At 40.4% G+C, this 24040-nt stretch overlaps 2 protein-coding genes across 3 annotated transcripts; both read left to right on the forward strand.

Annotated features, from left to right (window-relative positions):
* Nucleotides 1-724: 724 nt before the first annotated feature.
* ska2 (spindle and kinetochore associated complex subunit 2) lies at nt 725-14462 on the forward strand. Of its 2 annotated transcripts, none has more exons than XR_013963084.1 (6): nt 725-763; nt 6930-7022; nt 7516-7692; nt 9138-9204; nt 10171-10248; nt 12406-14462. XR_013963084.1 is itself a non-coding variant. In XM_080749763.1 (6 exons), exons 1-5 carry the CDS (start codon nt 731-733, stop codon nt 10188-10190), a joined length of 390 nt encoding a protein of 129 aa, XP_080605889.1. In that variant the 5' UTR covers nt 725-730; the 3' UTR covers nt 10191-10233; nt 12406-14462. The 2 variants fall into 2 exon arrangements, 1 of the variants encoding a protein (XP_080605889.1); XM_080749763.1 differs by having other exon boundaries at nt 10171-10233.
* On the forward strand, nt 13128-22890 carry LOC308304165 (low choriolytic enzyme-like; the record flags this gene model as incomplete). Its single annotated transcript, XM_080748724.1, has 9 exons — nt 13128-13180; nt 16602-16683; nt 16882-16885; nt 17231-17356; nt 18218-18373; nt 18463-18583; nt 19557-19735; nt 20168-20249; nt 22749-22890. 9 exons carry the CDS (start codon nt 13128-13130, stop codon nt 22888-22890), a joined length of 945 nt encoding a protein of 314 aa, XP_080604850.1.
* Between the last annotated feature and the right edge of the window lie 1150 nt (nt 22891-24040).

Raw genomic sequence — 24040 nt, forward strand, 5'->3', positions numbered from 1 at the left:
GTTATGCAGAATGTTGAATGTACCATTTTTCAAATATAGAAATAATTTGAAAATAGCAGATCTACAAGTTCACATTGAGTCGTGCATAAGGTGCATTGCGGCATTGTGAGCTTGTAGATCGGCCGAAATAGGACTTTAATTAATGTAGGTTTTGTAATAATCAAAATCTAAAGTAGGCCTACTAGAAACTAAAGTTTTCAAATAAATGTAGAGGAGTAAAATATGGAATATTTGGTCTTTTTTTGATTGATTGAAGAATTTATTAGCAGTTTGCAATAGAAATGACAGCACAAATCATGGTACAAGGTCAACTAAAAGGAGATCCTAGAAGGCCTTACGGCTCACACTTTATGTATCTCATATAACATTGAAAGACAGACGGATAGAACAGGTCCAAGATGTAGAGGAGAAGTAAAAGTATTGGAAATACACAAGTAAAGTATAAACAAATAACTCTAAAGTGTACTTAGTACTGCACTTAAGTACATAAGTAAATGTACTTAGTTACTTTTACACCACCACTGCTTGTGCTGTTGAAAAAAATCAGCAGCTGAAAAAAGCAACACCGGGCAGCAACATGGCGCCCGTCGTTCACCGTTAGTAGGGTCACGTGTCACGCAACTGACCAATCCACTGCCACGTTTCTTGACAGCCAGCCAATCACGGAGCACGCAGCGGTACAGTGTCATATTTCTGGGACTGCCTGCCTGAGGAATGTCAACTATTCAACATGGAGACAACAGTTGAAAAGCTGGAGGCGCTGGTAAGCGTTTGTAACAAGACTATTTTCACCTTTTCCCCGAACCATTCTGGGATAAAACTCCTTTATATAATGCTTTTGAGCCTTTAGCAACGTCCGGTTGATGTCGTAGAGAATGCTGTGATGGGATAGCTCGACACGGCATGCTTTTCCTCTGCTCGCCGCGGTGATATCACGAAACCCCCCGGAAAAAGACCGACGAAAAACCGCCAAAGTAAAGCGCTCCATCCGCTGTTTTACGTAACGTATAATGTTGCATTTGTATGGGCCAAAATAGCAACGTTTTGTCGTGTAAACATCTGTGTATTATTGTTTGTGGCCCGTGGTGGTGGGACTTGTTTACTTTAGCCTGCTAAATACTTTAGCCTGCGTTAGCACAGCACGGAACTGATATGCGCCCGTAGGTTTTTTTTTCTTCTTTTTTTACAGTTTCCAGTTCCACGCTAGGCACCGCGCCAGCGACCTGAACACCATGACCGTTGGGTTAGGTTAGGTTAGGGGCCGAGAGATGCATGCATACTCCACTTTTTGAGCCGAATTTGACTTGAGAGCCGTCATAAAGTCGGCTGTTCGGTGCTGCCGCGATGTTGTGAGTGACTCCCCGAACCGAATTAAACTCTGCTCTAAAAGTGGAGTATGCCATGCATCGGCCCTTCCACACAGCATGGTTTATAGACCTATACTCCATCGTAGAACGGTGTGTCGCCTGCCGACAGGAACGGATCTGCAAGCTGACACAAGTGGTTCTCAACCTTTGGGTCGGGACCCTTTTTTTTGTCCCAGATGACAGCTAGTAAAGTGACAATTTAAGGACTTGAGTTTTTAATACTTTTTTTAGAAGGGGCAAAATGAATGACCTGGAAAAAGACCATTACTGCATCAAAAGTAATCAACAAACTAACTATACTATCAAAACTGGTGAAACATTTGCCAAATTGTCAAAATATGAAGGAGGCAGTCCCCAGTTCAAAAATGATTATTTTGGAGGTGGCCTTTGAGAACCACTTGAGCTAACAAATTGAAAGTAGATCATTTCAGATTATTCACTAGCAATACCAATGTAGAAATACTGTTACAACAACAAGTAAGAGTCTTTTTAGGTGCAAAGGTACTAGCATCAGTTTAACTTGCAGTTAAACTACTCGTGCAGAAAATGGCCCATTTCACAATGACTGATTGCAATTACCAATGCATTAATGTGTAATTACTGAACAATATGTTTATGGAAGTTCCTAGTAGCACGTAATGAAATGAAGATCTTTGGTTCCATGGGAAATTTGCACGAAGCTTCGTGTCAGGTTTTTACAGACATGTCTGCTTTACCTCCCCTCCCCATTTACAGACTGAAAATGCCATTAAAGTCACACATTCCTCATCAAGACGATACCCGAAGAACCCTTTGGATTCCGGAAATAATTTCTGTCTGGCCAGTGCTCCTTTTATATTGTACTACTGGTGACCCCTCTTGAAAAGCAGTGCAATGTTAAAAGGGCATTGGCCAGGAACAGTTTCAGTGAAGAGAAGGCAAAGCCCACAAACCTAGAGCTCTATTAATAGATCATTTATTAACATTTTCATCCTGTGTGGATGGATCTCTGGACTTTAGTAGAGCTGTAAGTTTGCAAGTTTTAGCCCCAACTTATAACTTCACTGTGACTTATTCAGTCTTGCACCGTACCATGATGATGCGTTGGCTCAACCAGAATTAGTTTCAGCCACAACGGGAGAGTTATTAAACCATGAGCAGTATGCTGTTGGCAGGTGCTCTGACTTCATTGCACTACTGTATTGGACAGCTAGCAGTGCAATAGTATTGTCAAAGCATCTGAAAGCCGCACGGACCACAAGTGAGCAATGGGCATCGAAACGATAAGGTGCGATGAGAGGATTGCATTGCAAAGAATATACAGTAACAGTATAAAGGTGTCAACTAGCCGTATTGAACAGTGGATGGATGGCGTGCCGCAACTTTGGTACAATATTATACAGAGTAGTAGCCTTGTATCCCTAGTGTCAAAGTACAGTCTCATATCCAGATTCTCAGTTTGGCTAGATAACATTTACACTGGCAGAGAAATGTGTACCTACTACCCACTCCCCAATGGTAACATGGAAACGTTTGAATTCCAAGGCTTCAAGATCGCTTAATGACACAGAAAATGCATTCTCTGACTGCTCTCATTCAGCTGATTGTGGCAAATTGCTTAAATTCAAATTGTCTATATTCCTTGGTAGTTTATTTTTAGTTGTGGACCGAAATACATTCTTGTCCGAGGCCAAAAATTAGGACACTGGCAGTTTTTTTTCGTAATAATAGTATGAAAAGGGTAACTTACGCTTCATAAACAGACATGACAAGGAACCAAGGCAGATGTGGAAGGGGAATAGAGATGGAACAGAGGGATTTAGAGAAGATGTTTTACTTGAATGCAGCTTCTTCTGACTTATTTCACCCAAATTTTATATTGAGAGGCCTAAACAACGCAGAGCCTTTTGTGATTTCATTTATTGCCTTGGGTGCCACAAATGTCACTATTTGTTGCTGTGCACTGCAGAAATGTGATTTCCATATTGGTTAAAAATGGTCTCCGGATTCAAGGGGACAATGACCTTCAATCAGAGTTTTGATAGTCCATACCGTTTGCCTTAAAAAACGTGATATGTCACGAAGGGAACATCCTGTCATATCCAAATTGGAATCGCATGTTCAGGGGCCTCTTGCATCTAATAGTGCACACCTCCGAAGGCACTGTCACTTTAACCCAAAGGGTGTGGTACAAACGTTGCATGTTGTACAAACTCTTATTTCCCCTGCAGCTTTCTCATGTCCTGATGGCCGCTCCCCACAGCTGACACAGCCCTGGGTAGGCAACCCACCCTGGTGCAGATCTATACTCGGAGGAACTCACTTTTCTATTTTCTTTTGCTGTTTTCTAAGCAAAATATAGATAACCTATAGGGTAAGGGTACTATGTTTGAGAAGTCAGGGAAAGGGAGTACTGAAGCCAAAGGTGTTTGAAAACGACTACCGGTTAGGTTGAGTTATTCCTACTTATTTCTTTGCTTTGAGGCTGCAATTGGAGGCATCATTGATTGAACCTTCATTGCACTTTTGGACGCACTATGGATGGATCGACCATGAACACTGATGGATTAAAACTCACTCTTTTTAATACACAATGCAGTGTCACTGTTCTGTGTTGTACCTGACTTGCATCACGGATGGATTCTAGGTCCTGGAACCCTATCAGTATTGCCTCTGCTGTCCACATTGTTCAGAGTAGTGCAATATTGCTTATAGGGTTTCAGTATTTAGGCTGAAACGTCTGATGCTGTGGTGAAATAATTGGGACGGCAAGCTGGCCGGCCGGACCATTTTCTGCATGTCACTAGGCCTTTTTGATCAGGGTTTCCGGCAGTAAAAAGTCTTGGCCGGGGGGGACTCACAGGCGCACACGCTTACATTTTGTTAATTCATTAATTAATTGGCGTATTTTGTATTATTAATTCTTATTTTTGCCCTCAAAATATTAAGAGAACTTATTTAGATTTTTGATTAAATCAATTATCATTTTTGCCCTAAAAATATTAACGAGTTGGTGTGATGATGGTAAATATAACTACATGCTATCATTATTCACATTTATCCAACATTGTGTTTGGCAAAAGTGGGTACTTTTATTATGAAGCCTATGAACCGGGAGTAACAGGTTTTCTTTGTCTGACTTGTCGAACAATAACATACCACACCAAGCTCTGAGTCTGCTGCTGTGCTCAGCTGATGATGATGACCAGTGATCGGACGTCCGATACACTATCGTCAGTAGCGTATTGGCGCTGCTATTTTTAATCTTGCATATGAACCCAACGTAAACCCAGCTTTTCACACGGACGGAAAGCTTTGTGCCCGCCCGCCCTGGAGTTAAATCATTGTGGAAGTTTTTCTTTGTGACTCGCGGCTAAAGATGAAGGTTTAAAACGAGCTATTCCACGCTTGAAACGTGAGGTACACGGCCATGGCTGCCTTTACCGAAGCTTAACCTCACACCAGGCTTTCCACCGCGGTCCGAGGACTAAAGGCTGCTTTACTTTATTGTGCGCTTATTGCTGCGGTGACGTTTAACCTTTCGGTCGGTGCGCCTTGACCAGGCGGTGGACATTTCAGGCCGGGCGCACTGCCCAGCCTGAAATGGACTTCCGGAAACCCTGAACGTTTATATTATTGTCACACTGGGCGATTTTTGATTTGCAGACCATATTTTATTGACGATTATGTATGTTCAGCTATTAAATGCACACAGGTTTATCTCAGTGCTTTTGGATTGCCTTCTCCTGTGGCCGTGAGGCGCTGCTGTGAATTTCTGCTTGTGTTGATGTAAGCAGCAAGTTGCAGGGTTACATTGGCATTTGAATTGTGACTTTATGTTTCACAACTTGAAGAGGTTGCCTATTCGGCATAACCACAGACTGGTTTTTGAGTTGTTTTTGCACATGTGTATGTACAGTACGTTTCTCTTAACATCAATGGTACATTGTCCTTTTTTGTTTCGATTAAAAAGATCCCATCCACTCAGTGCTGCTAAAAACAAATGTAAGCAAGTGCTAAAATGACAGACATCCTGGTTTGTGCAGAAAATAATCTAATTTACCTATTTGTGCAGAAAGTATGTCCAGAATAGACACGGCAGTTGATTTGATTAAAGCAATTCAATTGTGCTACTCAGTGGACAGTGGCTGTGATCTTTGTCTTTTCTCTTTACACATGATGACAATATTGTAATGTACACACCTTTTCCCCCTTTGTTATTATGTGAAATGTTATGCATGGACAAATCAATATGTTTATGGACAAATCGATAAACAATCCTACATGTCCGTCACTCCCCTGTTCTTGCTCAGTGCTTTCTGTCTAGACATTGTATGTATCAAACGAAGGCTCATAAGGCCCAAAGCTGAGTATTGTCTCTGTAATTGTTCATCTTATGTTTTTGTATTTGAACTGCTTTACTATAGTGTGTATGACCCTGATCTAACTTGTTGGTTTTAAACAAATAAACTCTGTTTTTTGCATCTCATATTTGCCTTTCAGACCGCCTTTTCATTCTGTAAGAAATGAATGAGTCATGTATAGGAGTTTATGATCCAGCAATCACCATCCATAATCACCATCATTTGTTTATGCAGCTTCACACATGATAATGAATGTAATTTAAGGGTTTACTTTGGGTTGTTCTTGTTGCCAGTCCTCCCTCCCTTGTTACTTTAAAGTAAAAAGTAAGCTTTACCGAGCCATGAGGCCCATAGGCTCCTATCTCCGGTTTCTGTAGGGTGAGGCAGCTTGATGTACACCCCCTGGACATGATGCTAGTATGTTACAGGGACCCAATCACACCCTTGATGCTGATTGCCAAGCATGGGAGGCACTAGGTCCCATTTCTCAGTCTTTTGTATGACTTGGCCGGGGATCGAATACCAACCTCCCAGAGGACACGCCATGAGACCCCCCCCCCCCCCCTCTTTTTTTGATTGATTTATTGACTATGCACAGAACAAAGCGGTGTACAAATAAAACGTCAAAAGGATACACAAGAAAGCTAAATATAAGCTTTATAATCTATTATGGATTGCAAAGGACAGCCACCATCCCAGTAACGAGGTAAATAGGAAAAATAAGAACTAAAATTAAACTGATGAATCCTATAACTGTATCTGTAAATTGAGACACTAAGCTGCTGCTGAAACGATTCCTATTGGGACTTAATTGACAATCATTACATTTTATTTATATTTTTGTCATGTCATATATCCACACTATTATTGTTATGTTATTTTGCTGTTGGCGCAGTTTTGAGGACCTTGTTGCCACAATAGCTTTTCATTAGTGACGTAAACCTGGTTGAGTCCTGATAAATAACTGGAAGGTCCAGAGAGTTGTCAGAGCAGACAAACATCAATCAACTATGTGTCGGGGGTGCACACCCCGACATCTACCAGCAGCTACAGTACTACCACTGGGCCAATTCCCACATAAATGTGAAAAAAGGGGTACACGACACATGCATTCTTTTTTTTTTCTTCTCTTTTCCGTCGGTGGTGTTTGCTTGCTGTTAATGCTGGTGGAACAGATGCTGTGAGTAGTGCAGAGCACTAAGTCAAACTTTGTGTTCAGTTTCAGAAGTCTGAGGCTGATCTGGATTACATTGAGAAACGTCTGAAAGTGGACTTTCTCACCGACGCCACAGAAAACGGCTCTTCTGTCAAGGTGATGGCTAATGATACAATTCATCCACTGTAAATGTAATGCTCTACAGGAGAAGAATCACTATTGAATTCTATATATAGATAATGGTTCTGGCTCTCTGTCATGTTGTGGTTAATGTCTGCTTCTGTAGACAGTGCACAGTGGGATGAGGCATTTGATCAGGCTTAAAATAGCAAATCCTGATATAGAACAGTGATTTAAAATCTTTTTTAATTGGACACGATCTTGTAGTTGGGATTGGGACAGCTCTAATTTCATCTTATTCATGGTGAAGTGACTTCCAAAAAATATATTGACAATTGAGCAGATTATCTCTAAATTAGCTGTCCACTCATAACACTGCAAAATCCTCAGTATAAGTTTAAAGAACTAGCCTCATATAGACTTGTATTTTCTTTTTCTTTTTTAAGATTGTAAACATTATGATGCGCTGTGAGCTTGTAGCTCTGCTATTTTTGCCAAAGGTGCTAAAATAAATTATGGCTTTTTACAGGAGAACCCAGCCAGATTACTGGAAAACCTTGCGGCCATCAAAGCCAAACACGCAGCGCTGAGCACACAAGTCAAAGAGATCGCTGCTGCACAGAAGGAAACGATGGACTCCATCAGAGAGCAACTCGATGGCACTCTACACGTCATTGAACAATTCCAACAGACTGCAGATGTCAAGGTAGACTGACACCCCCCCCCCCCCCACACACACACACACACACACAACCAGCGGACTGAAAACCAAAGATTTGCGTTTCAGACTGAGTTAAAGAAGAGCCAGTGGAAGCACACTTTATGTAACGGTGCGTTTTACAGAAAGTGAGCTTTTTAATCAAGGGCATTCTAATAGTATATTCACCGAAAATACATGAAATAGATTTTTACCACAAACCCAGGGCAAAAACACGTGACGATGACAAAACGGTGACGCTCTGTATTGCGCATAACAATCCTTTCGTTCAAAGTGACTGACATGACATTTTCTACTGATGTTTTTAAACTTCACGTCGGGTTGTGTGCAGGAATGATCACGATAATACAGCCCATATACACGTGAGGAGTCGCATGCAAAAAATATAAAATTAAATTTACAAGCTGACATGCAAGGCGACACAACATGTTTGCTTGTACTATCCACCTCTTTCCGAGGGATTTTACTGGAGAACCTTTTGCACCACACTTCCGGTTAACAGCAGACATACAAGCTCGCGTCGCAGATGCAACCGCTGTGAGCTTGTAGATCACACTCGGCTGCGGCGCCGGAAGCTCTGTGCAACTTCAGCGCAATGCACGATGGGATGTTGGAAAGTTGTGGATATAGATCTGTAAATTCACAGATTGGATTACGTTATTTGCAGGCAACACTCAGTCTCAGGCTTAAAGTGACCAAAGTTGGTCTGGAGCCCTGCTGAGCACGTCTGACATGAAATGACTACGGATTGATTTGATATGTTTTGTTTCTGAATATTGCTTGTACCTGTTCATGCTACGACGAAGTTAATAGTTATAACAAATTATCATCTACAATTAAACATGTTTTGTGTAATTTAGTTGATCAGTCGTTTTAACTACAGTTTATCTGCACATGAACTACACGTGGCCCCAACCAGGTATATATGTTTTGTTTGGACATCCTTACATCTGTTAAAGATGCAGTGCCATGATTTTTCCCCCCTCTAAAACATGATTATCAAGTATTGTGATTATACTAGGAGGAAGATGTTTTATGTTTTTATGTGGCCACACCCACCAGTTCATTGGTATGCGTGGTTGTCATGGTGGGTGGTGACCCAGCTGAAGTTAGCCACACCCATGTATGTTGGGTGAATGGTAATTAGGGGAGGGGTTGATTCTGTGATGTAATAAGTATCTGTGTTTTTTGACCGGCACGTTTGACCCCCACAAGGTGGCAGCCTACAGCTAAAACCCAAATAGAAAGGCAATACATAATTGCTCATAACAACCACACCAGGGGGTCTAATGAAATACTGTCAACCTCCTAGACACATGAAAACCAGAAAAAGTACAAAACTATGGCACCGCCTCTTTAAATATGAGGTTTGAAAAGTGGCTTCAGTGGTTAACTGGTCATTTTATTATTTTGATAACAATGTTTCTGTTTAGGTCCAGCCGTCGACAGACTCGGAGCAGGAGGCTGCAGAGATGATTGGTTCAACTGTCAATAGCAGAGGTAAGATTCTTCTTTGTACTGGTGTCAAATGGCTGAGTTCATCATACATTGGGTTCAATAAATAACGTTAAATGCTTGGTACACTGTAGTAAAATATGCTTGCATCTGTTGGGGATGGTGGAGGATGTTTATTAACCCATTTAGGCCTAGAATTATTGAATGCTTTAACTAGTGAAAAATAGCAGATATACAAGCTCACAGCGCGGCACCGAGTGCCGCGCTGCGAGCTTGTAGATCTATTTTTGAAAAAGTCGTGAAAATGTGTGCAAATCCTGAATCTGAATATATGTATTTTCAAAACGAACGTTTGTAACTCAAATTTTGCTTCAGGGGGGTCCTTGGAACTAAATATTTTGAGATGGGGGTCCGTGGCCAAATACATATCATTTTGAGGGTCCTTCGCATGAAAAGGTTTGAGCACCACTGACATAGTAGTCTCTCAAGAACAGACTAACTGAGCTCCATTTAAGTGAAAAGGACCTTTTCTTTGACGATGGCTGGCCAGATTGCTGAAATAGAAACATAGGTTTTTCAAAAAAATCTTTGAAGGATTCAAAAGACACTATAGAATCGTGTCAAAATTCTCATTTTCATGATTTTTCAAAAATGGCAGATCTACAAGCTTGCAGCGCGGCACCGAGCTTGTATATCTGCTATTTTTCAATAGTTAAAGCATAAAATAATGATACACAATAATGTGTACCTGTTCTAAATGGGTTAAAATATAATTGCTGTAATAGTGCTGGGGTGGGATCGACCAGTAATGAACCCAAATGGCATTATAAACTATTGTTTGATTTGTTTATTGAAAATAAATTCAAAAAGATACAAACACAAGAAAGACTGTAGGCTTGTTTCCATTGCGGTCCTTTGGGTAAAAGGGGGTAGGATTCAAGCAACAAAAACCTTGTTTCTTTGCCCTGCCACCCTTCCTTTTGGAAAATGTAATGTTTTTGTTCCCCCCAGGTACTGTACCGTCATCATAGAAAAGTCCTGCCAAGAGCATCATCCACCCAGTACGTCTACTGGGTAAGACTTACCCAGGTATCTAAACCTATTATTATTATCCCCATAGTAAAAATATGCTCAAAAACCTAAAATGGCATTTTGGTTAAACACCTGAACCACCCAACATCGATATTCTTGGGGAGGGGGGAGGACGTTTGGCAAAAATAGACGATCTAGCTTGTAGATCTGTAATTTTTGGTGACTGGATTTGAGTAAAATAATAGCGCACCAAATCCAAATGCACTCTTAGCGGGTCCATTTATCAACTATACAGGGTTTAAGGTGGTACTGAATTTGCAGCTCAAAAAAAGCTAATCCATCGTAGCCTGGGTACCAGCCTGTTCGCTCCGTTTCCGATTTGTTTTGTCTCTCCGCATCACAGTCTGGAAATGATTCAGTTGACTCTTATTTCAGGAAGCAAGTTGTGACGTAGGCGTTGCTGATTGGATGTTCCAACGAATCAGAGTAGGGTTATCGTAGCAACTAGGGCATTCACCAAATATTCGAATATCAAAGTCACTATTCGACGTTGTTCACCGAAGTCGAATATTCGCTTTTTTTTTTTTTTTTTTTTTTAATATATAGTTTATAAAGCTTGGCTAGATAGGAAGTCATAAGAATGAGTTGTCAATGCCCCTGGTGGATGAATTTGTTAATGCTCTATACCAGGGGTTCTCAAACCTTTTTAGGTCGTGACGCCCAAAATAATCATATTTGAACTGGGGACCCCCACCGTGACAAGCACTTGGAATTGTAGGTATTCCATTTAATGTGCCTCGGTTCCGCAGAGAAATATTGTGAAAATAGCCGATTTACATGCTCACAACGCCTCGCAACAAATGTTCGCCTCTTGCTTACTTAATATTTGACAGTTTGGCCAGTCCTGTCGAATATTCGACTATTCGAATACTTTGAGGTTGAATAATTCGAATACTAAAAATCACTATTCGCGAATGCCCTAGTAGCAACATCATCATAAACACACTCGGCACACTGGTGTGTTTGACACACCACCAAAGACCAATCGGAAGCCATGGATGTGTGAATCCCGCTTCTGTGTCCCACCTCCCCTTGGAGATGGGAGTCTTTCCAGACTGTGATGCAGAGAGACAAAACAAATCGCGGAACGGAGCGAACAGGCTGGCACCCAAGCTAAATTCACAGAGTGTATGACAGGACAATTTCGTGCTAAATAAAAATGTCCACGTTAAGAGTTTTTGTGTTGCAAACCGCTCCTACGTTTTACTTTGTGTGTCAGTGAAAAAAAGCTCATACACAAAGTAGACGCCACGGACAGAACGGCCGTACAAGGGTATAAGCACGTGTTGTCGCCGCTCACTTCGCATATCACAATAAAGGTAGTCTCGCCTAACGCGGACATTCTATGCCCCCGGCAAATCTCACCGGGTCCCCCGGCGTCTAGAATGGACGCGGAGGAGGACATGACTCCTGCTGCTGTCCGCTTCAGCGGTGGAAAACGAGTGATAAATCATAGCGATTGTATAATTATAATGGATAGGCCCAAACAAACCAGTTCACATGAACAATACTGATGTAAAATAAGATGTCACGGCTACATTTATTTTATATACAATTCAAATGTCATGAACCACAGTTATCCCAGGCTTGTCTTCTTGAAATGCCTGGATACCGAGGCTACAATAAAGGATAATAATGATTATTGATCCGTTATGTGCAAAGTACTCTATTACTGGACATCTCTGGACAATCACTTCACCCCGTGACAATAATACGACTACCAGACTAGCTAGCTAGCAACTGTTACCCTAGCTAGCAACTGTTAACCTGTTATTTTTGTTTGACTTGCAACATTTCTGTTTATCTATATATTGTTGGCAGAACTGAAGAAACAACAAAATAATCCAAATCAAAGCCATTCTCTCCCATTACTTGGATACATATTTCTGCTGTATAAGATCATGCTGTTGTGCTGTATATCAGCATGGCTGTGACTGGCCTGTAGGCACAAGGCCATATAGAACAAATACCTAAGATTATCACTGCAGGAACCTCAGCAGTCACCTTCAGGGACATCTAAAGGATTTCGTGTTTTCTTCAGTCAAACCCTTTGGGAGATGTTCAAAAAGGTGCTTCGAATACACAGCCATATTATTGTTGAGGATGCCTTTTCACCCATTTAGCTGGCGTTTTCTTTTCTCCTCTTTTTGTCAGTTTTGCATAGCAGCTCTGACCACCATGGACAAGGTGGGCCATGAACATCTGACAACATGAGATGAACAGAACCAAGAGACTTGAGAAGGGTGAATGAAGAGACTTGAGAGGTGTATGGACCGTATGTATCAGGGCTGGCCCCGAAGCAATTTATTGGGGTTTGGACGTTCTGTGGCGTTTCCGAATGAACGTTCAAACCCTTTGTTTTTATTTATTTGAAGACGGTTATCTTGTTGGGGTACGGAATGGATCTGTTCCAACAGGGACGTGCTGGGCCCCTGATTCAGACCGGGAAAAAGAGTTGGAGAGGCCCTCATTGCACGCTATAGGGAGAGATCTCTCTCTATAGCGCTGCTGCTACTCAAAGATTTGCCATTTCAGAACATGACAAGTGACAAGCCAGTGGGCCAATTACTGTACATGAGTTATATTTTGTCGTTGTCGGGTGGAAACCTTCTATGTCCAAAACCGCGAGGCGTTGTGTGCTTGTAGATCTGCTGTTTTCACTATATGATGAAGCAGGGCTTTGCTTTGCGAAAAAATGTATACATTTGAAACTTGGAGATACGAGGTTTCTGCCCGACAGTGACGATTTACTTTGTTGGCCGCCCAGCCGCCAAAATGGAACGAAGGCCGACATTTTATTTTTAATTTTTTCCTAATGGCCGGCCTGGACCGGCCGGGAATAAACCGGCCGTTCGGGAGTTGTCCCGCTTTTCCCAATGGCCAGCACGTCCCTATGTGCCACGCACTCCAGTGTGGCCCGGGGATGGAGGTAAACTAAACTTAAATTGTTTATTGGGCTGCCTCTGTGAATGTACAGTATGTGACGGAAAAGCCCCTGTTCCTTCCTGATGATGGAAATAGTTGACTGACCATCCTTATGATGGAAATGGTTGACTGTACATCATAATAATCATTTGTTAATGTTCATCGCTTGTCATGTTTTAACTATGCTATTTTTTCTTAACCCTAGAACACTAGCCCCTTTTCGACTGACATGACCCAACACAACACCGCCCGCACCCACTTGTGCCAGGTTTTCCACTACAAGGACCTGGGTAGGAGTGGTGTGAAAGTGGTGCTAAAAGTGGTATTAAAAGTGGTACTAAAAAGTATCCACTCCAGAGTAGGTCTGAGCTAGGCCAAACGGGGCCAAACACTTCATAATGCGCGGCAAAGTTGAGAGGAGAGCGGACGCGGTCCCGTGAAATTCTCGCTCCCGTGCTCGTTAATGCAATGCTCGCAGCGGCAAGAGCTGGATTGTGGTCATAGTTGTAAATTATCGCCCGGCGTTTACTCATGGAGCGATTGTGTCTCCACCGTGGTGCAATCCAAGCGAGAATGCCCGCGTCAACCGCCTGAAAGGCGCTTTAATGTGGTTAATGCTAGTCTTAACTAGTCTGTGCTAAATCCCCTTCTATAGTATGACTTTAAGTTATTCCCCCTCTGAACTCCCTGAATCTGTCAACCACTCCAGGATAAAATGTATTCTCAACATTAAACTTTTAATTTGTGTCGATCTTCCCACAGTAGTAACTGTTGAATACCTCGCTTTCATTTACTGCTCTGTGCTCGAATCCGGCTCTACAAGCCCACCTTCTGTAACCAGTGATTTTCACAAGACACATACTGTACATGCACGCACTCTGACCATTTCGGTGTTCTCTCAAAACCGAATGGCAGGAAAATGCAGAGTGGGTAGCCATGAGACAGTCATGAGCCAGAAAATAAATGAACGAGTAATCCAAGCATCAATTTAATGATGGAATATTCAGACGTTTGGGGCCAGCCCTAGTACAGTACTGTATGTATGTAACAAAACTCACTGCATATTGTATGAAGAAATTCAACAATCTGCATCCTTATTTGTCTTAAACATAACTCCTGTACAAACGGCTCTGATGTGCATTCTTGTAAAGTGTAGAATTTGATACATTTTCAGACAACATTGGAATAGTATATTTAGCATGTACTGTACTGTGTATTTTTATATCTTCAACTTGAATGTTTGTTTCAATTCCGTGTAAATTACGTGCAATAAAAGTTTTAGTCAGTTCCCTGACTTGTCATCACCCATTTGTCCTGCTTTATATTCTTTAATTTACCTTTATCGAAATAGTTTTTGTGCTAAAAAATATGAAGGATATGTTATTGATGAATCGATAGCTGTGTATGAGTTGTACCTGTTGCACTTAGTAGTTGTCTCCACAGTTGGAAGGCCTTCGATCATGACACAACTCCCCATATACGTTGTAGACCTATTTTGGGAATGCATTCATGTTGCATTAAAGTTTTGAAATGTTCCAAAAATAGTGAAAATAGTTGATTTGCAAGCTTGGCTATTTTTGGTAGATTTTATGACAATATAAAAAAGTGTAAAATGGGGAATTTGTGCCAGACTGTTTTCAGCCATTTGGCATTTTCTTCAAAACAAGCTTTTTGCTACTACTTGTACAAATTATTTCCAAACCTCTCAAAAATCGCTACACATAATTTCTGGCTTTCAGATCCAATTGGCCATGACTGCCTTCCAAAGTTTGTGGTCCTTGGTAGGCACCCCGGCCTGGAGGAGATCTGCACTGTGGTGTCATGAAACGGCTTAATCATGCAAGTCCAGATGAAAACTAGGATATTTTATTGATCTCCTTATTTAGAGACGAGACTTGTTAAAAATAATTGAGATCACATAATGGCAAGGGACTTGAGCCACATTAAAAACGGGAAAGCATCTGTCATTTTTAATTTATTTTGCATGGCCAAAATAAAAAACTACTATTTGCTTTAAAAGAACATCAGATATACAACTCACAGCGTGTCACTTTGTGTCATACCAGCTTGTACAACTATTTTTTAACATTGTTGAAGAATCTGAGTGAGAACTACTTATTTTAGAAGGATTTCCAGCATGTGTAGAATCGGCCTCTGGTCTTAATGGTGTGTGTGTGTGTGTGTGTGTGTGTACTAGCTCAGGCAGATAAGAAAAACAAAGAATACGTGTTATAATACTTTGTGCATGCAGTACTTGCTTGTGTTTTCTCTTTAGTTTTCAGGTTGTCTGCCTGATATCTACAGTATGTTTGCCATCACCTGGAAAAAAATGAGGTGGGTTATGTGTACAGATAAGACAACACCTGGAATGCTGCCAAGCAAGGGGTGTGTGTGGTGCGAAACATGAAAAGACATGGATACATGCGTATCAAATATGCATATCAAAGTATTCATAAAGACATGGATACATGCATATCACCACTATGGGGCAGACTTCTCATAAATTAACGCCCTAGCTATTTATGCTTTTTTATAACTAAATTCAAAACTAGTTAAGCTTGCAAATGAACTATTTTTGAACATTTCTGAAATATTTTTGAAAAGTTGCCATTAATGCATGCCCAAAATAGGGAGGTTATAGGTTGAAAGTGGTTAGTCTTTGTGTGTTTTATAAATAAAAATGGAACCAATTAAAAGTATAAAGATCTTGTGACTGAACAATAGCTTCATTTGATACATTGGAACACATTTTATTTTCTTTCTGAAAAGTAACTAAACTGTGTTGAACAAGATTTCCACCTATAAGTGACTGTAAAATAGTATAAAACATACTTTTATTTTATTTTAACCATATTAGATGAATTAAAAACACACAATGACTGGCTTCTAATGCGTAAAGTCAGAACCTAGCCATTGCAATCGGGAAGATTTGGTCTGGCACCGCTCGGTTGTGATTGGATTTCACTTCCTCCGAAGTAGTGAGGGACCAATCAGGCGCGGCTTGATCACCAGAGGCCTTTTTTTTTAATATGCCCCTTGGAAATAAAAATGCAGGTTCCACACACAGATTCCAGACTAATATCTACGCAGTGATATAATAGTCTGGCCATGCCATGTCTGCACACGTGTGATATTTCACACATGTCAAGGAGACATCCAGTACAGACAGATTATTGCATTTCCACTTCACTGTTGTTTCCTCTTAGCTTATCTGCAGCGCAGGCCTTTATGTAAGTACAGTACAGTATTTAAACGTTCCCCTGGGCATCACCCAGGCACCTGTTCCTTCTGGAAGCGCCAAGGTAACATCTCTGCTCTCTCAACTATGACAGCTTTCCCTGTTATTAGGTGCATTTATTTATACCGACTCTAGAGATTCGAGATTTGTATTGTATTTTTTAGGTGGTGTTCTTGTCTATCTGCAGGTCTGTTACAGTCATGTTTGTGTCGAAGTTCTCCTGGGTTGTGTTGGCCCTGCTGCTGGTCACTTCTGCTTGGGCTGAAGAGGTTCAGTATGAACACACATTAAATCAACATAATCACATTACTTGAGACATTTTTTGGCTGGAGTCTTGATTAGGATTAGGAATAGTAAAAGAAAAAAGAAAACACAAATTACAAATATAATGTTATTAAATCACACTTTTAATTGCAACATTTCATTAATGCATTTCTCTTTCCACCTCTCACTGTGGCCGTCTACAGGAAGGTAAGGCATCTACAGAATCTGCAACTGCCGCGCTGTGAGCTTGTATATCTGCTATTTTTTAATATGACTAAAATGGACTAGCCTGGGTACCAGCCTGCTTCGCTGTATACGTTCCATGGATTTCTTTTGTCATTTGTGATAAAACACATCCACGGAACGTAGCGAAACAGGCTGGCACCCAGGCTAAAAATGGACATTCCAATTACAAAAAACTAAAAACTATTATAGTTCAGTTACATTGTATTTATCTCTGAATTGTTCAATTGTCCATATATTGTTTTGGGCTTCCAAAATCAATATAAATGTATAATTGGCTGTGATACCTTAACTTGCCATTTTTTGAAGTCCAACTAAATATTATCAATAATAATAAGTACGTTTTGTGTTGTGCAGATGTTGCTGTCATTGAGGAGGACTCTTCTCAGGAACTGTCAGTAGGAGAGCTGCTGGAGAGAGCCAACAGAGACCTGAGTATGGAACACACACCACACCACACCACACCACACCACACAATGCAGTTCCTATCATGATACAGTTACAATACCACAAAACGGAACACAACCTGACACAACAAACATGATGCAACATGACAACACGAACAAACATGACACAGCAAATGTCACTTGGGTGGTAATCCCAATAAATATGTACAGTTAATAATAATCTCCATGGAGAGGGAGAAAAGCACAGAGAAAAAGGGACAAGTCCAGGAGGAAGCAGAGTAAAAAAGTTTAAAAGTCTAAGAGTAAAATTGGAGTTTGAGCCAGTGTGTGTAGAGTCGACTCTATTCTAGTTTGATGTCGGTTTCTGGCCAGCACCTGTCACTTTGGATATGCATAGGCCTACTTTATTTATTTACTTAAAAAAGATTATTAACATAATAATTTATCATTATATAATTATCTTTATATTATTATATGTTTAGATAGATAGATACCTTTATTATCCCACGGGGGAAATTCAGTTGCCCAGAGGCAGCACAGCAGTTAAGGTTACAAGATACAGAGAAGAAAGAAAAAGAGTACTGTAGTGTACAGTCCAAAGAGCAAGCACAAAAAAGATAAATAAAACAAAGTTATTGCAAAAAAAAAAAAAAACTAAAAAAAAAGAATATATACATAAAGTGACCACGAAACATTCAACGCTCATAAGTGACACGTCACACACCCAAAAAAGCTATACTCAAAGCATAACTTAACAGTGTCACACACCCAAAAAAGCTATACTCAAAGCATAATTTAGCAAACAGTGCCAAACAAAAAAAAAGTGCACATAACAGTCACATGTTTGCTCTGTCCACTAAATGCACTTTTTCCCCTGGTCACCCGACAGTCAGGGACTTTGACGAGCCCGAGGTGATTGAAGGAGACATCGCTGTGGACTCAGAGGCAGAGAAGAATGCAGATCCCTGCACCTCTAATGGTTGTCTGTGGGGAAAATGGACCGACGGAAATGTCTATGTGCCTTACTACATCCAGAACCACTACTGTATGCACCGCTTGTTTACTACTTTATTACATGTATTACTTATTACATGCTATTTACTTGAGAGTGAACTTGAAACTTGTCGTTGCCAGCCTCTCGTGAGAAGGCCATCATCGAGCGCGGTCTGGAGTCCTTCTCCTCTGTGTCCTGCATTCGTTTCAGACCCTACCGCAACGGAGACAGGGACTGGATCAGCATCGAGTCCAAGTCCGGGTAGGACACCTACCTGTTAACCTTTCACACAACCATTGACACTGATAGATCAGGAGTTTTCAAAGTGGGTGACGGCCGGGGCACCCCTATAATAATTAACAAAAAAATAAATAAATGTTGTTTAAAAAAAAACATTGTTAGATTATACTGTTATGCTGAAGGTTGGGAGTGAAAAGTATGAATATAATGTAGGGGTGCCTCGTAGGAAAATAATATTTATAGGGGTGCCCTCCCTGAGCCAAAAATGTTTGGGAACCCCTGTGATAGATGAACATGACATGTCTACACATGGTCTGGTGCAATAGTTTTGAACTTAGATCAGACTAATATAGCCTATATATTTTTTCTTCTTTTTTTTCAGTTTTTTATTTTCTATTACCTTTTCACTCATTTTGTTCAGTTTCAGTTGGTTTTACTTTGTTTTTAAGTGGGTTTGCTAGTTAAGTAATTTTTTTGAAAAGGCTTAGTTACTGTGGGGAACGTGTGAGTGAACCCACATTATCAGTCTGGCTAATGCCTTCCCTAACCGGGGTTTAAATCCCAGGCATTAAATGTCACAATTATTACATAATCGTCTAATCGCAATTATTTGACATGATCGCAATTATTTTGTCATAATCGTCATAATTGTTTCCATGTTGAAAACAATATATTTTCATATTATTTTCAACAATTTAAAAAATAGTGGAAATAGCAGATCTACAAGCTTGTAGAACAGCTATTTCCACTATCAATGTTATTTTTCTTTAAGAATAAAGTTGTCAAATGTGTCATTTTCTTTGTATATTCAGGTTATGTGTCATATCTGCCATGTTGTGCAACTTCAAAGCCTACAAGCAAAACAGAAACTTGTCAACGACAAAAACACAATTACATCGTTAATCACAATTACATCGTCATGTAAAATGGCATAATCGTGACAGCCCTAGCAGTGGTATGACCGGGGTTTTCCATCATGTGTTTGTGTCGCTAGCTGCTACTCCTCCATTGGCCGTCGGGGAAGTGGCCAGACGTTGTCTCTGAGCCGTAGTGGCTGCTTGTACCACAGCACCGTGCAGCACGAGCTGCTTCACGCCCTGGGCTTCAACCACGAGCAGACCCGCAGCGACAGAGACAACCACATCCGAGTGGCCTGGGAGAACGTCATCGAGAGTAAGTAATGTTGTATGAATTCTGATCAATCAATGAGGAAATTAGGAGACAAGACAATGTTTTAGGTGGTGGTGGTGGTGGTTAGGTTTATGTAAACATGATACCATGGTCAGAAGTACATTTAATACTCATGTCAGTGTTATGTTAGTTCTGCAAGGAGGCACAATTCAGGGATCACAGTTATGCTCTACTAAAAGTACAAGCTGAACCATATCAAGATAAGCTTTACCAAAACAATAGCTATTTAGGCCTAGTGAAAACATCTTACAGTTTACAGTTTACAGCATTTAGCACAGCTTTTAATGCTGTATTAACTCATTTTGCTAGGGACCCCCCCTAGGGGTCCCAGGCCCAGACCTCACTTTGAGAATCACGGTCATAGAGCATCTGTATTCCAATGCTGCACCTCAGTGAAATCTTTCCTCTTTCCAGACATGAAACACAACTTCAACAAGAAGAACACACTGAACCAGGGCACTTCCTATGACTACAACTCTGTCATGCAGTACGAGAAGTAAGTGTCATTCACTGGTCACTGAATTGCAATGCGTTGTGAGCTTGCAGATAAGCTATTTTCACCATAACACTCAGTTGTAAATCGGACAAAATAGAGTTTAAACTAGGGGTGCAGGAAAAAATCGATTTGAATTCGAATTGTGTTTCTAACATGGTAAGATTCAGAATCGATTCTCATTTTCCAAATTTTTTTTTATTATGATTTTTTTTATTACGATAATTTATTAGATATTATATTGTGTTTGTACACGTTAAAAGAATGTGTGCAAGCATGAATAAATCAGACATGTTGTCTGGGATTTACCTTTGTTTGTTTACATTATTGCAATAAATTGATAAAACCTTTACAATTATAAAAGCTATGTAAATATACTCTGCTTTCATGCCAGCAGACTGGAGTAGATCCTGATATATGAATTGAATAGAGAATCGTTTTGAATCGAGAATTGTTTTTAAATCGGAAAATAATCGTTTCTGAATTTCGAATCGTTTGGATTTGAAAGAATCGAAAAAAAATCGTGAATCGTGACCCCAAGAATCGATTCTGAATCGAATCGGCGGATACCCAAAGATTCACAGCCCTAGTTTAAACACTACATACTTAGTTCATTGGGGTCCCCAGAGCTCTATATTTGGTCTACTGTGTTCCCTCTAGTCTACACCAAATCTCTAGATGAAAACAATAGATCTGCGACGCCATGTTCTGCAAATGGTTCACCCCAGTACAGGCACAAGGGACTAAGTTGAAGGGTTTAACTTCTTCGGTGCCATATTTAAAGTGGGACCTCTTCTATTGCCGGTTCGCCAACAAAGGGTTAAAAAAATAGTGTGCACGCTGGTGCACACATTCGTGCACAGATCATGCACTATGCATGTGCATGCTTTTCACAGCTTTCAAACAAAAAAATCCGCTTGGAAATCCGTTCAGGCATTCAGGAGAAGGCAGCCCTTATGTTTTCTTCAAATGTAAACAAACATGGCCGCCATGTTTGAAAGATGGGGTTGGTATGGGGGTTAAACATGCAATTTCGCGATCGCGATCATGGCTAGTACATTTTTTTTTGTTTTATTATTTAAAAAAAAAGACGTCCAGAAGACGTCTGGCAGGGAGGTCCATAGTTAAAAAGACGTTTTTATTATAGAAAACGTCTTTTTTGGCAGGGTATGAGTTAAGTGGCCCCCCAGTGTGTTGAAATTAGGGATGGAGCTCGAAACAAGGGTCCACTACGAACCCGATAACCAATGTATTGAGTACCCGGTATCAATAAGCTTTGGGCTTATCAAGCTTGTTATTGAGCATAGCGGCCCATGACGTCATGTTTAAACAGTCAAGACAAGAGGCGATCAAGAAATTATAACAGCACTGAAGGAGCCATTCTGCCTGAGCACCTTGATGGGCGGGTTTACCCTGGGGCAGGGGTCGGCAACCCAAAATGTTGAAAGAGCCATATTGGACCAAAAAACCCCAAAACAAATCTGTCTGGAGCCGCAAAAAATTATTAAAGCCTTATAAATCGTTGTTGTCGGGTGGAAACCTTGTATGTCCAAAACTTCGTTTTGTATTTATCATTTAAAAAATAAACTAAACTAGAGAAAACAGCCGATCTACAAGCACACAACGCCTCGCACCGCGAGGCGTTGTGTGCTTGTAGATCTGCTGTTTTCACTACTTTAGTGCGTCAGTCTTGTATGATGAAGCAGGGCTTTACTTTGCGAAAAAAAAACATACAAATTTGAAACTTGGAGATACAAGGTTTCTGCCCGACAGTGACGATAAAAAAATCGTTAAAACAAAAAATACATTTTTTTCTTTTTCATACATTTTTTAAAAAGCTCCAGGGAGCCACTAGGGTGGCGCTAAAGAGCCGCATGCGGCTCTAGAGCCACAGGTTGCTGACCCCCGCCCTGGGGGGAGGGGTGCCGCAGTGGAAATGGTATGGGCACGCTGGGGAGATTTCACGTTTTTTACCGTTCTCATTCGCATCATATAAACTTGCTGTAATTACTCTTAACTGTAATAAATGGGAACCACCTCACCCCAACAGCAGTTTAACGTTTGGACATTGTTTTTTCTATGGAACGCGTCAAAGACAGTTTCCTTAGTGCCCACAGTGGCGAAATGTTTGGTTAGTCAGGATCGCCACTACAAGTACTATTCATAATATACTAAAAGCCATTAACACTTATTGCACACTAATGAATGATTGTTTTAATGATATCTAATGATAATATTTGTTAGTTTTGTCAATTGTCATAGATGGTGGTCAGCCACAAACTCACAGTCACAAGTTAACTGACCAATAAAAAAAAGATACCAGTTCTGTTCAGAATTTGTCGTCTCACCTCTTTCCGCAAAATATTGAAGACCAGTGGGCTCGATAAAAGCCTGGCTCAATAAGCAGGATCGATAAGGTGCTTATTATCAATAAAAAAATAGCGAGCCCATCCCTAATTGAAATGAAACTCATTAGCCTGTGTGTGGTGCTGTTTTTGCCAGGTATGCCTTCTCCAAGAACAACCGTCCCACCATGGTGCCCATCCCCAACAGTAACGTGGTGCTGGGCAAGGCCACCCAGATGGGCAAGAACGACATTGACAGGCTGAACAGGCTCTACAAGTGCTGTGAGTACACTGGCTAGTCATAGTCATTATTGATCAATATGATTAATTCTAAACAGGATCTACAAGTAGATAGTACATTGACAATCATATTTATCTAATGCAGATCAGTCAATATTAGGGGTGTAACGATATAGTAACTGCATCGAAATATCGTTTTTAACTTAAAAAATCAAAGTATATCGAAATGAAAACAGCTAAAATTGAATCGTATCGTTTGATTTTGTATCATATCGAACCGGCAGTGCAAAGAATCGATTGTATCAATACTTACTTGTGCATTGTATTTAGCATTTTTAAGAAGAACAAATGAAAAGAAGGGGTTTAATTACTTTTCCTTTCCATATAGCTACTGTACACTGCTCTATCGATAAATGTGTGTAATCTCTGGGATCATATCAAGGTGCAGGTTTGTCAATATACAATGTCCATGTATTTGCCAGATAATCACTGTGTTTACTTATTTATATCCATAATAATACATGTTTCCCTTAAAAACCTGCACTATTCACACCTTTCACACAGATTTAATTTCTTTGCTAAATAGTTACTATATCGATTTTAAATCATTGAATCGAATCGTATCGTATCGACATGAATGAACCAATATCGTCCGCGTATCGTATCGTCAACCATGTATCGTGATATGTATCGAATCGCTATTAAAATGTATCGTTGCACCCCTAGTCAATATGATTGATTATAGGCCTACGGACAGACATAAAACGTACAGATTGTTGCTTTACGTTTTTAAATATTATGTACTAGTTTTGTGTTGACTGGACAACTGTACTACATTGGACTAAACTTTTGCATATAGAGCAATATCATCACATGTCATTATTGTACTGTTGAGGACAAAACTTCACTTCACAACTTTTCTTTTCCATGTCGTTTAGGAACAGAAGAGCTGAACTGAACGCTATCCATCAATCAGAGCTGAGCAGGCCGATGAAGGAACTCTGCTTGAAGTAGAAGTTCATTTGCCAAAAACCACTTGAGTTTTTCATCAACAATAAACCTGATTCACTTGAAAAAGCAAAACACGTTTTTTTCTACCTTATTGCCTTATTATGAAATGATTTCATCTTTATGAAGCAGTAAACCTTGTGTAAACCTTCTACTGATAAACAACTAGAAGCAGTTTGCTTCCGAGCACAGGTCTCCGCC

Source organism: Nannobrachium achirus (genome assembly GCF_963921795.1).
Source record: "Nannobrachium achirus genome assembly, chromosome: 19".
Taxonomy (NCBI): domain Eukaryota; kingdom Metazoa; phylum Chordata; class Actinopteri; order Myctophiformes; family Myctophidae; genus Nannobrachium; species Nannobrachium achirus.

Coding starts and splice junctions, on each gene's coding strand:
- ska2 (XM_080749763.1), top strand. CDS start 731: ATGGAGACAACAGTTGAAAAGCTGGAGGCGCTG. Junction 7,693..9,137: donor AACAGACTGCAGATGTCAAG/GTAGACTGACAC, acceptor GTTTCTGTTTAG/GTCCAGCCGTCGACAGACTC. Junction 9,205..10,170: donor TTCAACTGTCAATAGCAGAG/GTAAGATTCTTC, acceptor TGTTCCCCCCAG/GTACTGTACCGTCATCATAG.